Here is a 22928-nt window from a genome sequence, read left to right as displayed (position 1 = left end):
CGGAAATAATCCCGGGTTGCCTATACGAAGAATCAAGTTGATTTGCAATCAACTTGATCTTCTCGTATATATAGCCTCATGTATCCCGTCAAGAATAAAATATACCAGTGAATCTACAACAGACATAGCCGTCAGTATACGGTGGCCGGATAGCTAGTTCTAGAATACACCTTCTTACACCTCCCCAACCTGACCCCTACATTTGGGCTTCTCGCTATTTCCTGACAGCTATGCTGTATTTGTGGTAGTTTTTGTGAAGGGCTAAGCCCATGTCGAGATTCATTGCCCGGATTGATGAGTCCTACTCACAGCATGCTAAACATTGCTGGAAGAAAAATCTATCAATCCTCTATAATATAAGTAACTAAGCCCTGCAGGGTATGAGGCAGCTCTGGGTATAGTGCAAGATGAGAAAAAAGGGAACAGGGGCATGGACAGGTTGAATGGAAAGAAAGAGGGATAGGAAGTTTATGAGGAAGAAAGGATCTGTTCGTGTTCTGAAATAGGTTATGTACGAGGAAGGAGATGCTTAAAATTGTCTTTGTACCTGTCTTTCCGAATGTCTCCAACGGCTTTTGTCCAAAACAGTTTGTGTGTAATAAGCGTCATTGTGACGGCTGTGTCTGGACCCAGCATCGGCCAAGTTATAGAGCCACAAAGCCAAAGCTTAGCCAGCGGTTCTCCTAGCTTCATTCTCTTGTGTAACTATATCTCCAAAACAAAGAGCGCAGGCCTTTCAGAGCCCTTATTACACACAATGACCCACCTCAAATGCGAATGCTGTACCAAAGTAAAGCGTCGGCATGTTGATGTCGTATAATGCGCCTCTAAATATGGAACGTTCCGAGGGCAACTCGGTTAGACTATCATCAACAGGGTGGTCGCAAGTGGGTCCAGGTCCAACCTTAGATAATAATCGTGGCCGAGCACCGGGGACATCAACACAATGGTTGTATGTGTTCGGATGATCGGTGATGAAGCTCAAGAGCAAAGGGTCACAGAAAACAAAACAAAATCAGGTGACTTGATCAAGAATGAAGCCGATGAAGCCGAGTCTGCACAGCTTCCAAAAAAAAAAAAAAAAAAAAAAAGGGATCCCGTGAACCTGGCCCGTTGGCCCCGATCTAGCAGTCTTCACTGGTGTTCAGCTAGGAAGGATGGCAACCGCGCCTACCAGGCGCCAAAGTTATGTCTCTGACTTGCCAGAGATGAGGTTACCGATTTTTTGTCTATGAATCCCACTAGACCACGGGTGGTTCGGTACTCCATCCATCCATTTTTTTTTAAACATGACCGGACCTCACTTCACGTTTTGCCTCGTTTCCCTTGGCCCCAGCCCAGTCCTGCCTAGTCCCGCCTATTAGAACATGACAAGAGTATGCGGTGCAAGCTGCTCGGGCCAAACGAGAGGGTGTAATACCACGCGTGTTCAGTACTGTATTCGTGCCCACCTCTAACGTCCTCGAGAAAGGAGCGTACAACATTGCTCTGCAAATGATGATCAAGCAAAGCTCTGCCGTCCTGCGGTTTCCTCTGCAGGGGACAGACTAATCATATCTGAGAATGTGAGATGTACAGGATGATCGTGAACGGGTGAGAAGCAGGTGGTATTGGCTATCTGCTGCTATCTTCCGCTATCAGAGAGCGAGAAGAGGAAGGAAGAGAGAGCGTGGGAAGTGAGAGAAGAGGTGCCAGCGTGCTACATCCGAGGATCTTCCTCCGGCGTGGATCAACTATAGTCCGGGAGCCACGTGACCACCATCAGGGGGTCATATACTCCATGCTAGCTTAGATGACCAATAACAACACACATCTCCCTAACAAGAGGTACAGAGTCAGGTGACTGTGGTGACTAAGTGAGTACCTGATGTAAGTACGTTCAATATCAAATAGTCTTAATATCACTACCGGATGGCATTCAGTCAACTAGAAGAACACTCTGTTTTGCACTCCTCAACTATATTTACAGAACTCGACTCCCCACTAAGCTCATCTACGCCTGATGCACCAGCCCCGACTTGCGCGAGTTCCAGAGCCTGCGAGTGGCCGCAAACAGCGCATTCATCATGCCTTGGGCCTCCTTCTCGTCCATTTCCATGTCGCAGTCGGCCTCCGGCTTTTCGACATCCGCCACATCCTCCTCCTCGACAGTGACAACGTGCTCCGTCTCCGTCGAGGTATGTGAGGTCCCGGGCAGCTCGACCTTGACGGTGGCCGCGTGGCTTGGAACGCCCTTGTCGTTCAGCACGAAGAGCATGTAGTACCCAGGGAGCGCAATACCGGCATCGTCCGGGATAGCCGCGTGGAAGACAGCTCGACCACTCTCGGCCTCATTGGACCGGGTGAACGACAGCGGAATGCGGCGCTGGTCGGTGTTGACCGTGTGCGAGACTGTTCCCAGACGGATCAACGAGGCGTTTCTGATGTCTGCATCCGCCTGGAAGGCCAGCTTGGCCCCGACCTGCACGCGGTACTTGTTGTCGACAATATCCGGCTTGCTAGGGCGCTCTGCCGGGGTGCCATCCTCGCGCAGCAGGTACGGCGGCGTGAAGATCTGCGCATCGTAGTGGTTGGCCGTGCAGTTGCCACAGAGCCCGCTGCCGCCGTTGAGCACGGTGGCGTCCGGCAACAGGATGGACAGACTGTGGTAGACACGCACGATGTTGTTCCGCTTCAGGGGCATGAAGACGTCCCATTCGGGATGATAGATCTCGGGCGTCAACTGGACGTCGCGCTCGTTCTCGTTGAAGGGCACGCCGTAGATCTCGCCGCCGGTAATGAACACCGTGCCGTCCGGGAGCACGACCGACGTGTGGTAGACGCGCTGATTGTACATGCCGCCGGCGCCCTTGATGCCGGCGGTGCCGTTCAGGCCGGCCACTTCAACTAGCGGCCGCTTGAAGGGCTCCTTGATGGTGATGAGATGGGCATTGCGGTTGCCATACGAGCCATCGTAGTACGACTGACCGCCAAAAGCCACGATCTTGCCGCGCACGGCGTCGAACATGACGGCGTTGCCCGAGGTCGAGTCCTGGTCGTTGAGGCGGCGCGTGGCGTACTTCACGTTGCCGTCACCGTGAGTGTCGAACCAGAACATCTTCTTGCTCGGGCCGGCGTGGAAGACACTGCCCTTCTTCCAGCCAAACAGCCAGGCGTGGTTGTCGTTGCGCAGTGGGATATCGACCGTTTGAATGACATCGGACTTGATGTTGGGCAGGATGCGCCAGCGCTTGGTTGCCGGGTCGTAGACCTCGCCGTCCTTGGGGTTGTTGGAGCCGCCGCTCCACGAGCCGCCGATGGCGAAGATCTTGCCGTGGGACAGCGTGGTCGAGGCGTGGTATCCGCGGTGCAGGTTCATGTTGCCACCGGGGATCCAGTCCGAGCCGTCGTAGATGCTGGTCTTCTGCGAGTCGGCGCCGCCGGACACGACGATGTTGCCGTCGATGTCCATCGAGATGCCCGGGCAGAACATGTCGTGGTAGGTGTTGGTGACGTTGGTCTGCACGATATCTTTCAGGTACGGGTCCCAGGTGGCCGTGAAGGTCTTGCCCCCGGGCGACGCATAGAAGCGGTCGTCGGTCCAGGCCGACCAGAGCATGATGTTGTGGTGACCGTTCGCACCAAATCCATGGGCGCCCGCCGCGGCCGTGATAGGGAGGTCCAGGGTCGGGCCCCAGATGCCCTTGGAGGGTTCGTGGGGGAGCACGGCGTTGGTAGTGTAGACGTTGACGTCGACGATCTTGGTGACCGCATCGGGATACTGGTGGCTAGGATGCCTGGGCGGAGGCGCCTCGCTCGTGGCCACTAGCTTGACGTATCGGGCTTGGATGGCTTCGAAGGCGGACAGCTTGGGGCTCTTGTTCCAGCCCCATGTGCCGTACGCAACGTTCGTCCAGGCGGCGCCATCCACGCTGACATAGACCTCGTGCTTGGCGATCTGGCCGCGGTCCTTCTCCCCCATGAGAGGACGCATGGAGATGCCGTTCACGTTGCGCACCGTGTGCAGGTCCAGGGTGAGTACGTCCTTCTCATGAGCAGAGTGGGACTCGCTGACCCAGTGGGTTTCCGCGAGACCGTCGTTGGCATACTCGCACCTGCTTCCCGCGGCCAAGCTGGAGCAGTGCGTCGTGAACTGATCGCGGGGGAGGAGCTTGCCGCCATGAGGCCGAGATTGCCAGAGGTAGCCCTCGGGGTCGATAGGCCCTTCGGTCTCGGGCTCAATGTGACTCGAATCGGTGGCAAATGGGATGTGAGACTCCGCGTGGGCGTCCACAGAGCGGGCAATCAGCCCCAGGAGGAGGCCAGAGGCCCAATGGAGCTTCATTCTCAGCAGAATTATGAAAGAAAGATGGCTGTCTGGAGGGAGACAGCGCGAACGGGCCGGCCAGTGTAGAAATACCAGGCGGGCGTCTCAGCGTGGCCACCCCCAGCACCACACGCACGATGCTCGCACAGGCCAGGGCATGATATAGAAAATTTGGAATCTCTTCAGCAGAGGCCGTGACGTAGGTGGTTTAGCTGAGGTGGTCCTATTATTGGGCCCTGGCGATGCCCTCCGCCAGCCATCCAAGATTGCGATCTGCGCAGCGTCTCCGCGCAGGGCCCACTGGGCCTCCCCAGCACCAACAAGCACAAACCATTACCATCCAGTCGATCAACAGTTCATCCTGCACCGCGGTTCCAGCGGGAGATCCGATGCGGCCCCGAGCGGGCCGTTGCTTGACGTTGACGTTTCCAGAGACATACATCGCAGCGAACTGGCCATGCAGACGGGACATGCATGCAGACGGCCCATCCATGCAGACGGCACATCCATGCAGATGAAGATGAAGACTGACTGCCAGGAACACTCCAGGCACTACTCAGGACAGGCATCCCCGACATCTGCCGGCCATGGACTCCTCTCCACTCCAGTCCCAGAGCTAAAAAGCGCTGCAGGACTCTTCATCACGCTCCGTTCTGGGTCTTACTCTGGGCTCGTAGCTCCTGTCATCTGACGATGATACCCAGTGGACCCTTTCGCCCGCTCCGGCAGGAGTTCGAATGCTCGATCAAGATTCTTGCATGGCGACGACTCCACCGTGCTGGGTCTAGCAGGCAACCAGGGGCCTCCCCGCGGAGCCACGCTTCCTCAGATGAACCACTGCAAAGCCAATAGTGCGTGGACCGGGGGCCCTCGCACCGCGATCTGCCACACCCGGCTGCGAAAATCATATCGCCTTCTGCGTCGCGTCCACTCGGGCATGCATCCCTTATGCGAGTTTCAGCTCTTAGAAACGCATGGCGCTGATTGGCCTGGCCCGTGATGGTCCATCACGGGCGGAGACGTCGATGATATCGTGTCTCCTCCCAGCTGAATTCGCACACATGGCAGCGATTAGAAACGCATGAGTCTAATTGGTCATGCCACTCGTCGGCCACCACGGCCGCGAGGGGAGATGGCCATAAGAAGTCGTCTGTCCGGCCGGGCCATGATCTCAGCCTGACGGATCCAACGATCTGACTTAATCTTGAACGACATTCATCTCCAGCATGGCGTCTGAAGTCGATCCCGCCAATATCCAGGGCAGTATCTGGTCAGTATATCACATATGCCCTCGAGCTCTCTCATACAAGTGCATCCCACGCTCACTGGTGATCGACAGGCCCCGTCTCCCCCGGTACTACGAAAGCTTCCTGTTTTTCAAGGTCAAAGACCTCGAAGAGGACCGCTCCTACACCACGTTCAAAGAAGACCTGAGAAAGCTGGTGGAATCCGGCAAGATCACCACCGGCAGCAAATGCAAGGAGTATCTCGAGAAACATGACGGCGTTAATGAGGCCCGGGAAAGAGTGGACACTCGTCCCGAGGATCGCGAGACGTTCAATGCGATCAACATTACCTTCTCCGGCAAGGGTACGACCAAGCTGGTTGGGCCGTACGACGAGCTGAAGCTCCGGGACCTGCTGCATGAGCGCGGCATGTACCAGGACATGGTCTTCGAAGGGCCCGACGAGACCAACTCCCTGGCCCCGGAGTACCGGCCGCCCCAAGGCTGGGCCAATAACGACAACTGGCGGTGCGACGGGATGTTCATCGTCGCCGCCCAGCGTGAGGACGAGCTAGAGGCCACGGTCAAGGACCTCAAGAGCTACTTCCGCATTGCCGACGATCATACCGTTGACGCCAAGGAGGCCAGCGCGAAGATCACGCTGACCAAGAACGGACACGTTCGCAATGCCGATGGCAAAGCGCAGCGGAGGGAGATTCCCGACGAGAAGGACCCGTCCAAGAAGCGCCTGGAGAACCTCCGGGGCAAGGAACAGTGAGTATTTTCCTGGGAGATCTCGCAGACCACCTTCTCTCTGACCTGTCACCCTGCTTCCGCTCAGTCTCGGATTCGAAGACCACATTTCGCAGCCTGCCATCGAGGGCCTGGACCAGTGCAAGGAGGGCGAGCCCCAGGCCATTGCCCCGGGGTAAGTTGGAGCCTTATCCATCCATCGAGGACGATGTACTGACGCGTTGCCAGTGTGATCTTCCTCAACCGCCGGGGAGACAACACCAAGTCGCCGGCGTGGGCCACAGATGGCAGTTATTTAGTCTTCCGCGAGATCGAGGAGCACGTGCCCGAGTTCAACGAGTACGGTTTGCTCGGATCCCTGAATGAGGGTCCCTGAATGAGGGTCAGGCTGATCCGGTCCTACAGATTCGTGAAGACGCAGTCCGAGAAGATGCACACCTTCAACGACGGCACCGGCGAGAAGCTGGCCGCTCATATGATCGGACGATGGAAGAACGGTAGGAATGGTCCTGTCCCCCGTCTAGGAGGGCGACTCTAACGGTGCCTCTGCAGGGTCTCCCGTGGCGCTGGACAGCGAGAACTCGGTGGCCCAACATCCCTTTGCCAACAACTTCGAGTTCAAGCAGCACTATTCCAGCCCGAAGGAGATCAAGTGTCCGATTGCCGCGCACATTCGCAAGATGCGCCCTCGCGCCGACCTCTATATCTCGAAAGATGGCGGGGATGTCTCTGCGCAGACGAACTACTGGAACAACACGAACGTGATGCTGCGTCGCAGCGTCACCTTTGGTCCGGAGCTCCAGCCGGGCGAAGAGAAGATGAAGCCCGCAGAGCGCCCCAAGCGAGGCATTTACTTCTTGGGCTACCAGGGCGACTTCCGGAATGGCTGGAACTTCATGATCAGTCGTAAGTTCCCATCACCCTCTTGATCTGCTCGTCCGACTCTAACAACACCAGGCTGGGCCAGCAACGAGGTCTTTTCGGGCAAGGAGGGGATAGAGTTGCGCCCTGGCCAGGACCCCATCATCAGCCAGCGCAACCGCCCCGACCACCCGGAGCCCAAGTTCGGCATTTTCGACGGCGACCAGCCCAAAGAGCTACACATGGGCTATCTGCCATGGATCGACCAGCGCGGGGGGAGTATTTCTTCACGCCGTCGATGGAGGCCTTGCGGGGGTGTTTGTGAACGAGGTAGAGTAGACTATACCAAGCCTTTAGGAGTAGACGTTCGATCAACCAAGTCTTAAAAACCATTTCCCCTCTTAACTCCCTAGCTCGACTTGCGCCGCCATTGGCGATCGGCCGGGAACATATTTCAATGCCCAGGACAATCATGTTGTGATGTGTCGTATCGTAACTGAATCAATTCCTTACCTCACGGAATTGCCAGCTTTGATTGGAAATCAATCTGATGTGTATATAAACCCTCAAGTTTTCTGTCCAGAAGAAAAATCAAGCAATCTTGCTTGAAATACAACAAATTAGAAACCCCACTCAGTCAGAGATGCTTCCACTCACCTTCTCATACGTGGGTAGTTCTAGCATACCGGCCTTCGCATCCGCCACGTATTGCTTGTATGGGGAGGGGGACTCTAGGAAACGCACCATCTTGACTCAGGGACCTGTACGAATACACTAGGATTCGAAAATGATAGATTAGTAATTTGTTCTTGATGGAAATAGGCGGGGAGTTGGGAGGGCTCACGATTGGAGAGGAAGGGGGGGTTGTGGTGATTGAAAGGGGTTGGTATTGCCAAGAAGTTGGTATTTGACCTGACCAATCATAATAGATTACTAATCAACCCTCGACACTCGGAAAATATATCTTCCCACGGAGTGCGGCCTGACCCACCTAGTATTGTCGGCCTGATCTGCTTCCTGAATTTAGACTTTGCGATCCACGTGAAGCCTGGCGTCTTCCCATGGTTGGTAAATATAGTAGCCGTCACAGATACATCATCTCTCGTATATAGTGCGTATCCCCGAATCCTTTTTCGCACGTTAAACCCCGTTATTCTTGATTCACATTTAATTTTTCGAAATCAATTATTGAACATGGCCTCCGCATTGTCCCAGCAATACCTTCAAATCCAAATTCAGGATGATTTAAAATATGATATTCGTATCGAAAACGCGGACCTTGAGAGGTATTTTTGGTTTTCCCAAGGTTTGGGGTGTGTTTTCTGACGTATGCACAGTGGTCAATTTTACAGAGAGGATGATCGAAACGATATTTTATCGTCTGACGATGTCGACGACATGGTTATTCGCCATAACGGTGGTATACGGACCGTCTGTTCTATGTACGGGTCTCAAGGAAGCATCGATCTCGTTGACGATGTAAAGGATACGAGGATTTGCAGTCTAGCCTGGAGAGCTTCTATGGAGCCCGGAGAACCGAATGAATTCAGAAAACTCAACCACGACTCAAAGTACATGGTTGAAATTGGCAAATGGAATGAAACCGGTACTATGGGAGCGATCCCTGTTACCATTAAGGAGCAATCTTGATCTTAATTGAATCTGCTATTTTGTTAATAACTGTTGTGCTCACCCTAAGCCCACTTTGATATTGAGCGGCAGAGTGAAAAAAACCGAACAAGACCTTCAAATTGTTTTATGAATTTAAAACAATATCAAAAGTATTCCCTTCACGAAATATCTTTTGTGGGTCATAATTTATGGAATTATTTAGTCCTAAAGCACAAATTTGCAACATGAGTTGCCGAGTTAGGCGTATGCCCCCAGTGACGAGCTTATTGATAGTCCGCTTCTAAGACGTCACGTCCACCCCTTAGCATCATAAGTGCTATTGTAGCTTTCGTATTCTTATCATCGATTCGGGTTCTCTCCGGAAAAGGGCTCTGTTTGTCGTTGCATTCCCAACGCGCCCAGAAGCCCCTCAGGCTCTGCCCGCATAAATTTGTCTTCAGACCGAGATATGTTCTGACCATATCTAAAAGTTGTGTGTATGAAATGTCTTCATAAACAATGATGGGCGTCATAACCGTTCCAACTTCGAGCATAATTGGTATGCTGTTAGGCATTGTAGTGTATAAAATATAATTGTTGGGAGGGCGATGGGACGACGGGATGGGGGTAGGAGTTAAAAGTTGTAAATTAACACAGGTGAACTGAAAATATATATGGACAGGTTAAAACTGGAAAACGAAAGAATAATCATCTGACTATATAGGTGATTTTCCTTGGAAGATGGAAAGAGCCATGCCGGAGGGACCTTCTAGACGTCATTCAGACGTCAGTAGATCTATTGGGTAGTGAGCTCTTTTTCGTTAAGAGGTCAAAATCTTAATCTAGTGACTCATTTCTGGCATGATGCAATACATTTGGATTACCTGAACTGTTCATTCCTCTGCAGTCCGTTTCTATATCTTCCTGGGCCGCGGAGCTAAATAGGACACAGAGTTATTGATACGCCTGACAGTGCACTATATGCACCAGGTCATACTGGACAAATACCCCTCTGCAATACCTCCTCTAAAAGACCCCGTGTTAGGATAGCTTAGCTTAGTCAGCCAGGTCGGGGCATATCCCCGACGGGACGGCTAGCACCTAGGAATCCACTTTACTTCCCCTGGGCTACCACCTTACACCCCGCGAGAGGACCATCGACATATTGTTACTGTTGGTATCACCAGCTAGGTACTGTGTACACAGTTAAGTGGACAGTGTGTGTGCTTCCAAAGCAAAAGTCAATTGATTCATGTAGATAGATGTTCCTTCTCAGTCTAGTTGGAAAACACCCCTAGATCCCACACACCGGCCTTCGGCGGTCACAACACCGGGGCCGCAGCCCAGCGCAATGATGGGTACACCAAGCAAGGGATGTTATCCATCGGTCGCTAGCAGTGGGTCACCGCTAGTTTGTTCTGACAGGAGAATATATCCCGACAGTCACTGTGTATGAAGTTGGCAGAAAATGACCGGGTATAGCCTTCTCTATAATATTCGAACTAAATGACACTTTCATTTCCAGAGCTCGCCACGATGCCGGAGATAAAGTAAATATATGTTAGACAGGATAAAAGTCCATACAAACCGCGGCCAATGTAGCAAATGCTCAGAAAAATGGTAACCATCCTGTGCGATACGCTTCCTCTCTGCAACGACTACCATTCTATCCAGCAACTCGGGGGAAGCTATTCACTAATTACAGTACACAATGATACATTGGATCTCTTAAGAAACCAACCACAGGACTGATTCCTCTTTTTTTTCCAGTGGCTGCCACGTCCAATGGTAGAAAGACTGCGTGCGATTAATCTGACCCTCTGCTAAGTTCTGCCCCTGTCTCACTTCCTGGTATAACAAACACTTCTATAAAAATATCCAACGCACAAAGAACTAACTGGATTTGGCCCTTCTAATCTCGTCTCCTCTAGTTGTCTTGCCCCTTGTCCGACTTGTAAGATTGAGGGTTATAATATGATTGTGTTGCGCAGTTAGTTACGCAGGATAATGGGGAGATGTAGGTGTGGAATGCAAGAGCAGAGATGGCTATCTGCAACCCGGTCTTTCTTCAAGTATACATGTACTTTTGAATTATGACACAGCAAGATTGGAAGCTGCTGTTTCCATGTTTTGTTTTTTTTTGCCTCCGCGTTGGTTGGTTTAGTGATCGCCAATGACGTCATGTAATGAAAGGAAATTCTCGACGGACTGCCGATTTAGACTTGGGACCCTGTGTGGTGGATTGGATTATGAGTGAAGAACGCAAGCTAATATCTTGAGCTACACAATGCGTATGGGTATTGTCCAAACTAATTGGCTGGTTCCTCTGCGTCCGCGAGGAACCTGCATGGCTATATATCAGGATTGTGCGGTCTAATCGAGACGATCTATCATGTGAACCTATACATGAGGACGCAGTGGTGTAGAGAGAGCCTCTTGTGCAGGACCATGGAAAATGTCGTAACACTGTATAAAGCCACATCTTTACAATTCGATTATACCGCTTTGTATGCCAGCACCATCACATATCATAACGAGCACATACCAGTCAGTATCCGTCAATCCGACACTTTATCTGCTCTGTTATACCATATTTCATGTACTTTTTTTATCTCACGTTCAAAAATTCGTCCCCTCCTATGCAGGTATGAAAGTAAACCATACGGCCATTTTACCGCTTTCGTCACCAAGATCTAGCTAGTGTAGTGGGGAGACCCCCTCCCCCTATTACATGGGTGCCATCCATGTTATGTGACATAGCCGGCAGTATACGGTGGCCGGATAGCTAGTTCTAGAATACACCTTACACCTCCTCGGCCTGACCCCTACATTTGGGATTCTCGCTATTTCCTGATTGCTACGCGTGTGTCATGTGGTGGTTTTTCTGCTGAATCGACCCGCACGTTCTCAGCGCGTGCTGCCATCGAGCGTTCCCCTCTTCACTAGTTAGCAAATTTGGGGGTACCCTTAGCAATTCCCGGTTCTGAGCGGCTTATTTGATAAGCCGCAAACCCTCACCTTGCAGGGTCCGTAACACTCCGCGAGAAGGGGTGATGTTCAAACGCGAATTACACCACAACAAGGGGCTCGAAATATGAATAAATAAATATAAATACCTTTGAAGTCAGTGTTTACTCTGTGGTATAGATTTTAGGCTAGAAAATTAGGTATGTGGTGGGCTATAAATGCTGTAAGTGTGCTAATATACAAGAGTATATTGGATCTACCAGCATAGTAACGAAGTCCATTCCTGGTCGTCAAAGGAATGTCAGTGTAGCTCACACCTCTTGGAGATTGTACTCCCTCTTTGTTAGTAGAAGAGAAGGAGAGCGCACTACTTCGCTTGAGGGATACCCGGTCCCGTTCCAATTTTCTCCCCATCACTTTTCATTCTGATCATCAACCTTACTTTCTGGACTGGTTTAGGTGAGGCCTTTGAGAGGTAGGAGAAGAAAGGCAGGTGAGAGGCCGGAGAGATAAGGGAGAAGTGGGGTCAGTCACATGGTGAGAATTTTGGAATGTCCTTTACCGTGCTGTTAGATTCGTTGCCTCATTTTAGGCATCAATATTCTTGAAAGCTCTAACTAAAGCTCTAACTAGTTAGTTAGGCGCACTCTGTGCTTTCGCCTTAAAAAACTAGGTGCGAAGGACCCCAGGCGCTGTGGATACGGCTTTGGTGTTCTGAAGTCAATTTGACTGTTAATCTACGCTTGCGTCTCCTCGTCTTTTACGATCGTTGAGGCCTCAATCTGCGATATGTCAACTAACCCTGATAGTCCTCATGATACTGCATGTTTCTCCCGCTAATCCATGCTTTACAAGATATACGTAACGATAGTCTCTCCACTCCGGTAATTCCCGAACAATTCCAAACTGCGTCGCTTTTTATTCCTTTTAGTTTTCTGTTTGCTACCAATCAGAATCTTCGAATGCAGAGGGAGTGACATTGACATTGTTGTCGACGCTGGAAGATGCGCGCTTCGCACGCCGCGAACTCGATGTTTCGTCCTTGTCCTCTGCGTACTCTTCGCTCATTGGTGAACGTGGCTGAGTAGAGAGCTCGTATCCAGTTCCGAACGTGAGTCATAATGTCTCAAACTACAGACAAGAGCTAACTCTAGGCAACAAACTATTACATAGCTTATGTATTTCTTAGCCTCGTCTTGTTTGCTTTAATTCTCTCCTTCCTGTCTTTCAATTTGCTCTTTTCACACAGGAACAAAAACTATTGCCGAACGGCAAGAAAGCACAAGTGCAAGAACATGGACCGTCCACCGCTATATATCGTCCCGCCCCAGAATACACACACCCATACCGCCATCCTTCTCCACGGTCGCAGCGGTAACGGTCCCAATTTTGCTTCCGAGCTTTTCTCTGGACTTACCTCGAATGAAGAGAATCTACCCTCTAGTCTCCCATCATGGCGCTGGGTTTTTCCGTCCTCCCGTCAGCTATATGATACTTCCATCCAGGCTCGTAGGCCCACCTGGTTCGATGCATACTCTCTGAAAAACATCGACGAGGAGCAGGACCTACAGATTGATGGCTTGAGGGAATCAGTGACCTACATTCTCGAGATCATAGAGAGTGAAATTGCATTGGTTAATGGTGATCCTCAGAAAATTGTTCTTGGTGGCTTCAGTCAGGGCAACGCAACATCGTTGTGGACGCTTTTTTCTTCTCTTGGTCGGTTCTCAAAGCCACTTGGGGGCTACTTGGGTCTTTGCGGATGGTTGCCATTCAACACACAAATCACAAAGGTCTTGGATGAGGCCAATGCTGCCAACAAAGAAGCATCCCTTGCTGTTAGCGAATTTATCCTTGACAAGCTTGAGGCTTCCCACGGTGAGCATGAGCATCAGGTCAAGCGAGTGGGTGATAAATCCCACTTGGGTATACCCGCTCTTCATATTCACCACGAGGATGATATGGTTATAGCACCCAAGCTAGGAAGAGAAGCGTATGCCATTCTTTGTGGGGTGGGATTAAATGCGGATATTCGAATAGTTGGTGGGCTTATTCCTCCGGGGTATGATGGACATTGGATCGGAGAACCATTCGGGTTCGACGAGATTCTTCAGTTCCTCAGTGGGCTTATTTTGAGTTAACTTCTTAACCTTGTCTAAAAAGTGGGTTGTCACTTTCGTCACTTGCGCAAACATTGTTGAATTATTACGACGCATAATTTGATCGAATAGTTGCACGAGCGGGAAAAAAAATAAAAAAAAAAAATAAGAAAAATAACCATTAGACAATTTTTATCTGCTAGTAAGAGCTACGACGCCGACCGGTGGACGAGAGAGATTGGTCTGGATGGACACCGATGGAGGCGCAAGCCTGGAAAACGAGCGGATGCCTTACGGCTCCCCCGGGAACTTTGGCGAGGGACTGGGAGAGTCGGAAGGCATTCGTCCAGGCACTATGGCAAGCGCCGCCAGAAGTGTTCATCGAGGACAGAGAGATGGCAGTGAAAACTCACGACCACATTCTATCCAAAGACCCAAAAGAAAGACCCTTGATTCTCTACACCCACGGGAGTGGGATCGAGGGAAAAATTGGAGCAGCAGTAGTCGTTGATCTCGAGGATCACCACGCTCACAGCCAAATGGGCGACGAAGCTGCCGAGCTCCGTGCCATCGAAATGGCACTCAAATTAATCTTGGAAGCCACGGAACCGTGGGCGGCACAGGCGAGAAACGGGATTGTCATCTTTGCAGACAGCCAAGCGGCATTGAAGACGCTTAGCCAACCACGGATGCCATCAGGACAGGTCTACCTGGAAGACTGCCTCCACCTGGTAAGGCAACATGCAGCCAATGGCCATAAAATCCACCTCGAGTGGATATCTGCTCATCAAGGAGTGGCCGGCAATGAACGTGTCGACCGACACGCAAAGGAGGCGGCCCAGGAACCAGAAGGACCACAAACCCCAAACAATCGTTATATTCGCCTTGCAGCTGCAGCTAAAGCCGCATTCGCCGCGAGGCAAAAATCGAGTGGGAAAGGTCATGGTCTATAGAGAGAACAGGTCGACCGACGAAACGCTTAGTCGAATGACCAACAAAGATGACCCTGGAATACTGGTCCGACCTCGTTTTGGATTTCTTTTGATTATTTTGTATATTTTGTCATGTTTGCATACATTCTCAGGCGACCAATCAGGGGCTTGCGTTGCAACCCATGGAAACAATCGTTCAGTGGGGTGGCGACCACCAAGCTGTCGGCAGGCCAGACAGCACTCCCGCATAGCAGCATATATTTAGAGCAAGCTACATCGTGCAAATGAATTCATCATCATATTAGTGAAGCATTGAAAAAATTTGATGACTGAAATTATTGAAAAAAGGGCATCAGTAACAAGGTAACGTTAAAAGGGACCAATGATACGAGCCGTTGAAATACTTGACTTTTTCGGACGGAATTGTTCAACGGAATTGCCTAAAGGAGTCACTAGAGTCATTCGAAGTAGATAAAGCCATTGTTGAGATACGGCAATCCCTAATGATGTCTTCGCTATCAACGATCGACTTCAACAACTTCTAGCATCGATTCTTCCAAGCTTCCTTCTGCGACTTTTTCCAACGACTGCCTGGGATTAATTCTGCAATTTTTCAGTGACCTCTTAGGGTGTAAATTTCTCTATAACTGTGGTCGTTTCAACCACTTAAATAGTTTTCTTCAACGACTGCCTTATACAAATCCCCCAAAATTCGATCCCTCAGTGACACCCAGTACCTTCAATGGTACCCTCATTTCCTTCAACTGCTTACTCCATCGGCTCCTCCAATGACTTCCTAAAAATGAATCCTCCAGGGGTCCTCTTAATTACCTATTTACTGTCCTATAAAAAGTATTCTGCTAACAAGCATCTCCGTTGATACCTTCGACGACCCCCTAAATTATTTCTTCAACGACCCCTTCCACGGTCCCCTCCTGTTAGTTCCAACCACGTCCTAAATTGAATACTGCAACGTTGATTTAATTAAATCCTTCAACGAAACTTTGATCTAAGAACTTCAATGTCTACATGAAGTTCTCCCCTCAACGGCCCCAAAAGTCAATTGTCTTTTTTGAAGTTCCCCACTTCCGCGACGTCTGCATGCGGTAATGGATTGTACGGTAGCGAATGGTGGATAGATTTCTCCTCCTCACTTCGAACAGTCTACCTTACCTGAATTCCATCGGAGGTGCTCTAACACGATAACTAATTGTTTACTGTTTAAGCGGTACTGTACAAAATCTCGACCATCCGTAATTGCCCAGGACAGGTGACTCGCAATCGTAGGCCCTTGTTGCTTTGCTGAGGCCGACGATGCTAGGATTTAATGGCGTCCAGTTCAATTCGGATTGGCTTCCACGGGAGATACTCAGCAAGCCCTGCTTGCTTGTCCTCTGCTATACCCATACTTGGTAACATGTAGTACCTTCAGCTACCAGTCGGTGTGGTCTGCGCCCGGAACCGACCGGGAATTTCCGAGTCCAGTGATGCTTCTAAATGAAAATAGAGATCATTGTCCTGTAGGCTCTGCCAGATGTTGTTTACCCGACCGGTTAATTTGGGCCCGCTGGCATATTTACTGTGACCAGCAATGCTTAATGTCGAAAGTACAGAGTGGCCGAATAGAATGAATTGGCGTTCTCTTCAACAATTAGCGGCAGTGCCCAGACACTCGGCGTTTGCATGAGGTGTTGATTCCATCTCCATACAGTCTCAAGGGTGATGCCAGATATTCTCCCTGGTCGAGACACTCAATGGAAAATGTATTAAAGCTAAGAGACTATCTAGCCCGCATTTCCTACGATATCACATGGACACATTGCTCGCAGAACTGCAGCTTCGTAATTAAACCCTCAGGTAGGGTCATGCCGAGGTCTAAACTGATTAGGAGGATCGAGCTATCATCATAATGCTGTTATAATAGGGGATGCAATCGGTGTCACAGTTAGGATGGCGATCATTTTAGGTTGGTGTTTACTCTGCAGGCAATGTGTCCGTGGGTCTCGAGGAAAGAAATGCTTGCCTGGCAAGGACGGCAATAATGGTCGCGATAAGGCGGTGAGGGATAGAAGGTTGTTACAGAAAGTGGCTCAAATCTGCTCATGAAACCAGAACGACGGGACTGAGTTTGGTTGGTTCTCGATTGATCCAAAAACCATGGATGGAAAATGGTTCATCTGAGCCCTATTCAATTGGCTAGCGAGATAGAACGGAGCGTCTGACCACGACCGTGCGCCAGAATAACACGGGCCCCGTGCCGTAAATGCCCAAAGCGCCATGCTGCTAAAAAGTATTTAATCCAGAGAGCAACTGAAGAGCGGAATTTTTACTCAGTCTTTTGTTCTCCCTGGATATTCGATGGGGAGCTGTTGTTATTACAGCATCCACTTCAAGCCTAACTGTCGAAGGCTGGTCACGGTGTCAGTATGGTTGGGTCTGCACATGGGCCGGATGCCTTTTCCCAGAGTCGCACCACCACGTTCTTGCTGTCAAACCTTCATTGTGCCTCTTGCGTGTCAAATATTGAAGAGGCTCTTTTCCGGCTCGTCCCAAGGCCTATTTCGGTTGATCCCTCTATTGTTTCTCAGACAGTCACGGTTCGCCACCATCCTTCTCTACCCGAGTCAACACTATCCAAAGCACTTCGTGATGCTGGATTCAATATCTATAATGTAGTCCGAGACACAGAGAGTGGATTTAATACCGACAATGGCAACCCCAATGAGAACGCTTTGGCGGAGCAAGACGGATGGATTGACCGGGCGGTGGAGATATGGTCGAAGCGCTACAATTTGGGCAATAAGTCCGAAAAGAAAAGAATAGCCAGACACATTGAACGATGTGATATTTGTCGCCTGGAGAAAGGGGCAAAATCGGGAGAGAAAATGCTTTCTGCTTCCACCATGGGGCAAGGTAAGAGTTTCGCAAATACATTGTCGGCGACAGACAGCGACCTACTAAGATATGCAAGTAGGTGTAACGAACGAACCTTTCATCGTTATTGGCTCCACTGATTCTCCGAAAGCTGTGAAAGTGACCATATCTATTACGGGAATGACTTGCGGCACTTGCGTCGGCAAGATCTCCGAAGCACTCGAGGTGCACTCATGGGTACAGTCCGTGAACGTCACTCTTCTTACAAATAGTGCTATGGTTACGATTAAGGACAAAGGCCATGTGACGGATATCCTTCAGAGCATAGAAGACGTGGGATATGAGGCGACAGTGGAACAAATCGATGAATATCCTACTCAAGGGGAAACCGACCATGAGCCCCAAAATGCCACTCTGCGAGCGTCATATTCTGTGGGTGGGATGACCTGCAGTAGCTGCATTGGTGCTATTAACGGGGCACTCAAGAACTTTGGCTGGATAAAAAAGGTTGACATAAATCTCCTCTCAAACAGTGCCACGGTCGTATTCGAAGGCAAAGATCACTTGCCTGAGATTGCAGGCATTATCGAGGATATTGGTTACGAGGCCACTCTGAATGACGTGAACGAACTGGACAGCGCGCTGTATCCAAATCAGCGGAGAGTGATCTCAATCAAGGTCAGTGGAATGTACTGTGATTATTGCCCTCCTCGAATCATTGGGCATCTGCAGCAATGTACTGGGGAAGTAGTTGTCGATAAACTGTTGAGTGTGATCGACCCAATCTTAAAGGTCAGCTATACGCCAAACGCCCCTAGTTTCACCATTCGGCACATACTGGCTTCGATCTCAATGGCAGACCCTAATTTAAAAGCCTCCCTTCATCACCCACCTACGTTGGAAGAGCGTTCGCAAAAGATCAATGCTCGCGAACAACGACGCCTTCTAATTCGAACCGCTCTTTCTGTCTCTGTCGCTGTTCCAACATTTCTAATAACGATCGTTTTTATGAGCTTGGTACCGCTAGAGAATCGTCTTCGGCAATTTTTCATGCGGCCAATGTGGTATGGTGATGTTCGGCGTGGTGATTGGGCTTCCTTCCTTATGGCTTGTCCTGTGTACTTCTTTGCGGCTGACATCTTCCATCGTCGTGCATTGAAGGAGATATTCGCTCTATGGAAGCCAGGGAGCACGACGCCTATACTGCAAAGGTTCTACCGTTTCGGAAGCATGAATATGCTTATGTCCTTGGGAACGTCTATTGCGTTCTTCTCATCGGTCTCGGAATTAGCAATTGCAGCCACGCATTCGCCAAGTTCGGCCACAGGATCCAACCACACGAGTTACTTTGATTCGGTCGTCTTTCTGACCATGTTCCTCCTCATTGGAAAGCTCATTGAAGCGTATAGCCGAGCAAAGACAGGAGACGCCGTGATGATGTTGACGAAACTTCGACCAACGGAGGCCACACTCGTTGATGAAGGCTCCGGGCAGCAAACGAGACAAATCAGCGCAGACCTTCTAGAAATTGGTGACGTCGTCAGAGTCCCGCATGGCGGCTCCCCTCCTTGCGACGGACGCGTTATCGAGGGCGAGGCATGTTTTGATGAATCAAGTCTTACGGGCGAATCGAGACCGGTGAAGAAGTCAGTCGGTGACGAAGTCTTTTCGGGGACCATGAACAATGGTGGTCCTATCTCTATTCGAGCCAGCGGTATTTCTGGAACGTCCATGCTGGATCAAATTGTGGAAGTGGTTAGGGAAGGCCAAACTCGACGTGCTCCAGTTGAACGTATTGCGGATCTTCTGACTAGCTATTTTGTGCCGTTCGTCACGCTCATCGCTCTAACTACATGGATCGTGTGGCTGGGTCTTGGTCTTTCTGGCACTCTTCCACGTGATTACCTAGATATCAACCGCGGAGGATGGCCACTTTGGTCCTTGCAATTTGCTATCGCTGTCTTCGTTATAGCTTGCCCTTGCGGTATCGCTCTCGCCGCTCCAACCGCCCTTTTCGTTGGTGGTGGACTGGCCGCTCGGAACGGGATACTTGTGAAAGGTGGAGGAGAAGCATTCCAGGAAGCCAGTGGACTGGATTGCGTTGTTTTTGACAAAACTGGTACTTTAACACAAGGTGGTGAACCGGTGATAACAGATTATGAGGTCATGTCTGGTGCCGATGAACGTTTGGCTCGAAGGATGATCAAAAGCCTGGAGGAGAACAGCAGCCATCCAATCGCGAAGGCTGTTGTCACATTTTGCGAGTTGAAAGACACAACGTCAGTCCAAGTGGAAAACATGGAGGAGATCGCTGGCAAGGGCATGAAAGGGACATTCTCAACTACGAAGAAGACTGTGACGATCATTGTCGGAAACGAGGCTCTCATGGCGGATTACAATGTCCAAATCCCAAATACAACTGTGGAAAAACTTGGCAACTGGAAAGCTCAAGGGAGATCGATCTCTTTGGTTGCCATGAAAGTTGCCCCAGGTGACGAAGCTTGGCCATCACTTACAGTCTCTACATCATGGGATTTGGTGATAACCTTTGCAGTCTCTGATCCTCTCCGCCAAGAAGCTTTTGCTACTATCAAGGCACTGAAAGGAAGAGGGATAGATGTTTGGATGATATCCGGTGATAACCCGACAACCGCAACCGCCATTGGTACAATGGTTGGGATCCCCGGGGAAAATATAATTGCGAGTGTGCTTCCCGGGCAGAAAGCTGAGAAAATCCAGTACCTCCAAAGGACGTTAAAGAAAGTCAGCTCTCGGAACGCCTTTGGAAACACACATGAATACACAAACAGGAGGGCGACGATCGCCATGGTAGGCGATGGGATAAATGACTCCCCGGCCTTAACAATGGCAGATGTAGGAGTTGCGATTGGTTCTGGCTCCGACATTGCCATCTCCTCTGCTGATTTCATTCTTGTTTCGTCTCGGTTAGATTCATTGCTGACACTGATTGATCTCAGTCGCATTGTCTTCAAGAGGATCAAGTTTAACTTCGCATGGGCATTGGTTTATAATCTCATCGCCTTACCTGTGGCTGCTGGAGTTTTGTATCCTGTGGAAGCCAATGGAGGCCATGTCAGACTCGACCCAGTTTGGGCTAGTTTAGCCATGGCATTAAGCAGCGTGAGCGTGGTCTGCAGCAGTCTACTTCTGAGGAGTAAGTTACCAGGGATCGGATTTAGATCGCCGGAAAATCGCCAAGATGGAAATTAATTACAAAACTTCAAGAAAGACGAATGCAAGAAACAAGAATATAGAAACCAAAATGCAGAAAAAGCAAGAATCACAGACGTAGAAAATAAATTGCTCGCAACGTGAAAGATGCCCGCCCCTTGGGAACAACTCTTTCTTGGCAAAAACGTTTTCTTGAAATATCTCGCCAATCACAGGCTCTGGAGCCTCTGGAATTAATCTTAGTCGCAACTTCAAGCGCTACCGTCTGATACCTAGTTTGTAGGCAGGATGGTTGCGATAATTGCGACTGGTGCGAATGCACAGAAATTGCCCCCTGAAAAGAGAGGAACACCAAACTCTGCGGAGCCCGGGCACCCCCCCTAAGTCGATGAACGACATCGCAGAAGGGGCCCGTCAGGTGCTGAATCACATCGAGAACAATGGCACAGAGGACCGATATGTCACTAGATATATCCGGGCCGTCCGCCGGTACGCGCTGAATGCCCAACGGGGTGATGGCATGGGAATGGCCAAGGTGCTCGAGGCACTGACCAAGATCAACCCTGACACCGAACGCCTGAACCAGCGAATGGAGACCATTGAGAAAACAACGAGCGCTTTATTCCACCACTATTTCCGCCTCTCACGCGGATTCCGCAGCAGCATGGGGGGAATTCGAGCCAGAGACTGGCAGCGTGGCCAGTCCAAAGCCGCGGCACCCATCACCCGAAGCAACGGCACATCGTCTCCGGGGGTACCTGAGATCGAGCTTCGCGAGGATCGCGAGGTGATTGTGAAAGTCGGGCCAAATCGCGAACGAGTCCGTGGACTCTCACCTCAAGAGCTGGTGGAGCAAGTGGAACGACACCGGGCTACGACTGCAAGGCAGAAGAGCTCTACAGCCCTGGCTCGAGGAGCTACTGTTGTTGCGGCTCGAAAATTACCATCAGGCGATGTAGTTCTGGTCGCGAACAACGCTACAAGGGCTGAACTACTCCGCAAGCATACCGGATGGCTGAAGGCGTTCGGGCCCGGTTCCGTGATTCAAGAGCAGTCATGCGGCGTCATGGCGTACAATGTCCCGGTGCGATCGATGAAGCTCACCCTGGAGATGATGGCGGACACTGCAGCCGATCTGGACAGACAGAACGACTGGGGTAATGCGGTGATTCATGTCCTTCTTGAGTGCCCGTTGCACCAGGAGGAGCGCGACTGGATGCGCAGTGCCCTATCCGTACAGAAGATCGCTCTCCGACGAGACGAACTCCTGACGCGGCCGGAGGCGCGCACAGTTGTAGCTGAGTTTATGACCAGAACAGGTCTCTTGGACCAATTCCAAGCAGTTGATCCAATTGCTTTGGGTACAGAAGAAGCAGAAGAAAGTAAATGACCCCTTAGAACAGTGTGATGGAAGAAGGATGGTGCCCGTTAGGAGTGCAGTGCCAGGTCTGCTGTGCTCCTTTGATCCAAGCGTACGCGCAAGCGGCAGCCGACCGCTGAGAAGGTTGCGTGAGAGAGATGAGGAAGTGTGTTGAGGTAGGAATGAGGAGATACGGCGAGAGAGTTTGGGTGAAGAGGAAAGGTCCCAGCGAAGGCGGGGAGGGCCAACGACGTTCATTTTCATGTGGTTCGCGTGCTTTACGCACCTACGCATCTGTTTTCCTTTGTCCTTTTTCAATTTTCCATTCGATGCGACCAAACAGTGGTTCGGTTTGCGAGTCTCTTTTGATCGTCATGTGGGCTAGCGACCACTTTCCAGCTGTCGGCGGGCCTGACAGCACTCCCGCATAGCAGCATGTATATAGAGCGAGCTACATCGGGCAAATGAATTCATCATCATCATCATCATCATCATATCCGTCCAAAAACTAGCCTCAAGAAAGGCAAGTCCAGGGTCTCCCATATAAGGGAAAGCAAGTTAAACAGATGTTCCGGGCCGCTTTTTCAGGGGCTGAACGACAGACTGGATTTATCCCACTTTTGGGGATCCAAATTCGGAACCAAGGGGTGTGAATCGCTTCGTTATTGAGGAGTTATATCGCCGCATCCTTCCTATTCTAATGCAGAATGAGGATGGGATATTCCAGCATGATAATGCTCCTACAGAC

General features: G+C 50.5%; 6 protein-coding genes across 6 annotated transcripts; 5 read left to right on the top strand and 1 right to left on the bottom strand.

Moving 5' to 3' along the window:
* Positions 1-1993: 1993 nt before the first annotated feature.
* On the bottom strand, positions 1994-4324 carry N7532_009762 (galactose oxidase precursor; the record flags this gene model as incomplete). The annotated part of the gene is made up of 1 exon (XM_056622253.1): positions 1994-4324. The coding sequence occupies one exon, from the start codon at positions 4322-4324 to the stop codon at positions 1994-1996; it is 2331 nt and encodes a 776-aa protein (XP_056469669.1).
* A 1208-nt stretch (positions 4325-5532) lies between these two features.
* N7532_009761 (Dyp-type peroxidase) lies at positions 5533-7474 on the top strand (the record flags this gene model as incomplete). The annotated part of the gene is made up of 7 exons (XM_056622252.1): positions 5533-5576; positions 5646-6305; positions 6373-6459; positions 6513-6623; positions 6690-6781; positions 6837-7190; positions 7242-7474. Coding segments are annotated over 7 exons (1581 nt in total), but the record flags the coding sequence as incomplete, so codon positions are not given.
* An 865-nt stretch (positions 7475-8339) lies between these two features.
* Positions 8340-8795, top strand: N7532_009760 (aegerolysin family protein; the record flags this gene model as incomplete). The annotated part of the gene is made up of 2 exons (XM_056622251.1): positions 8340-8431; positions 8483-8795. 2 exons carry the CDS (start codon positions 8340-8342, stop codon positions 8793-8795), a joined length of 405 nt encoding a protein of 134 aa, XP_056469667.1.
* Positions 8796-13018: 4223 nt separating this feature from the next.
* On the top strand, positions 13019-13864 carry N7532_009759 (alpha/beta hydrolase; the record flags this gene model as incomplete). The annotated part of the gene is made up of 1 exon (XM_056622250.1): positions 13019-13864. The coding sequence occupies one exon, from the start codon at positions 13019-13021 to the stop codon at positions 13862-13864; it is 846 nt and encodes a 281-aa protein (XP_056469666.1).
* Positions 13865-17180: 3316 nt separating this feature from the next.
* Positions 17181-20859, top strand: N7532_009758 (heavy metal translocating P-type ATPase; the record flags this gene model as incomplete). The annotated part of the gene is made up of 2 exons (XM_056622249.1): positions 17181-17667; positions 17729-20859. 2 exons carry the CDS (start codon positions 17181-17183, stop codon positions 20857-20859), a joined length of 3618 nt encoding a protein of 1205 aa, XP_056469665.1.
* A 277-nt stretch (positions 20860-21136) lies between these two features.
* On the top strand, positions 21137-22849 carry N7532_009757 (uncharacterized protein; the record flags this gene model as incomplete). The annotated part of the gene is made up of 2 exons (XM_056622248.1): positions 21137-21904; positions 22769-22849. 2 exons carry the CDS (start codon positions 21137-21139, stop codon positions 22847-22849), a joined length of 849 nt encoding a protein of 282 aa, XP_056469664.1.
* Positions 22850-22928: the final 79 nt, after the last annotated feature.

The sequence above is a fragment of the Penicillium argentinense genome, assembly GCF_028826775.1.
Source record: "Penicillium argentinense strain IBT 30761 chromosome Unknown utg000010l_segment0_segment0, whole genome shotgun sequence".
In the NCBI taxonomy this organism is placed as follows: domain Eukaryota; kingdom Fungi; phylum Ascomycota; class Eurotiomycetes; order Eurotiales; family Aspergillaceae; genus Penicillium; species Penicillium argentinense.
Note: the sequence above shows the minus strand (reverse complement) of the source record. Positions and strands in the feature narration are given on the sequence as shown.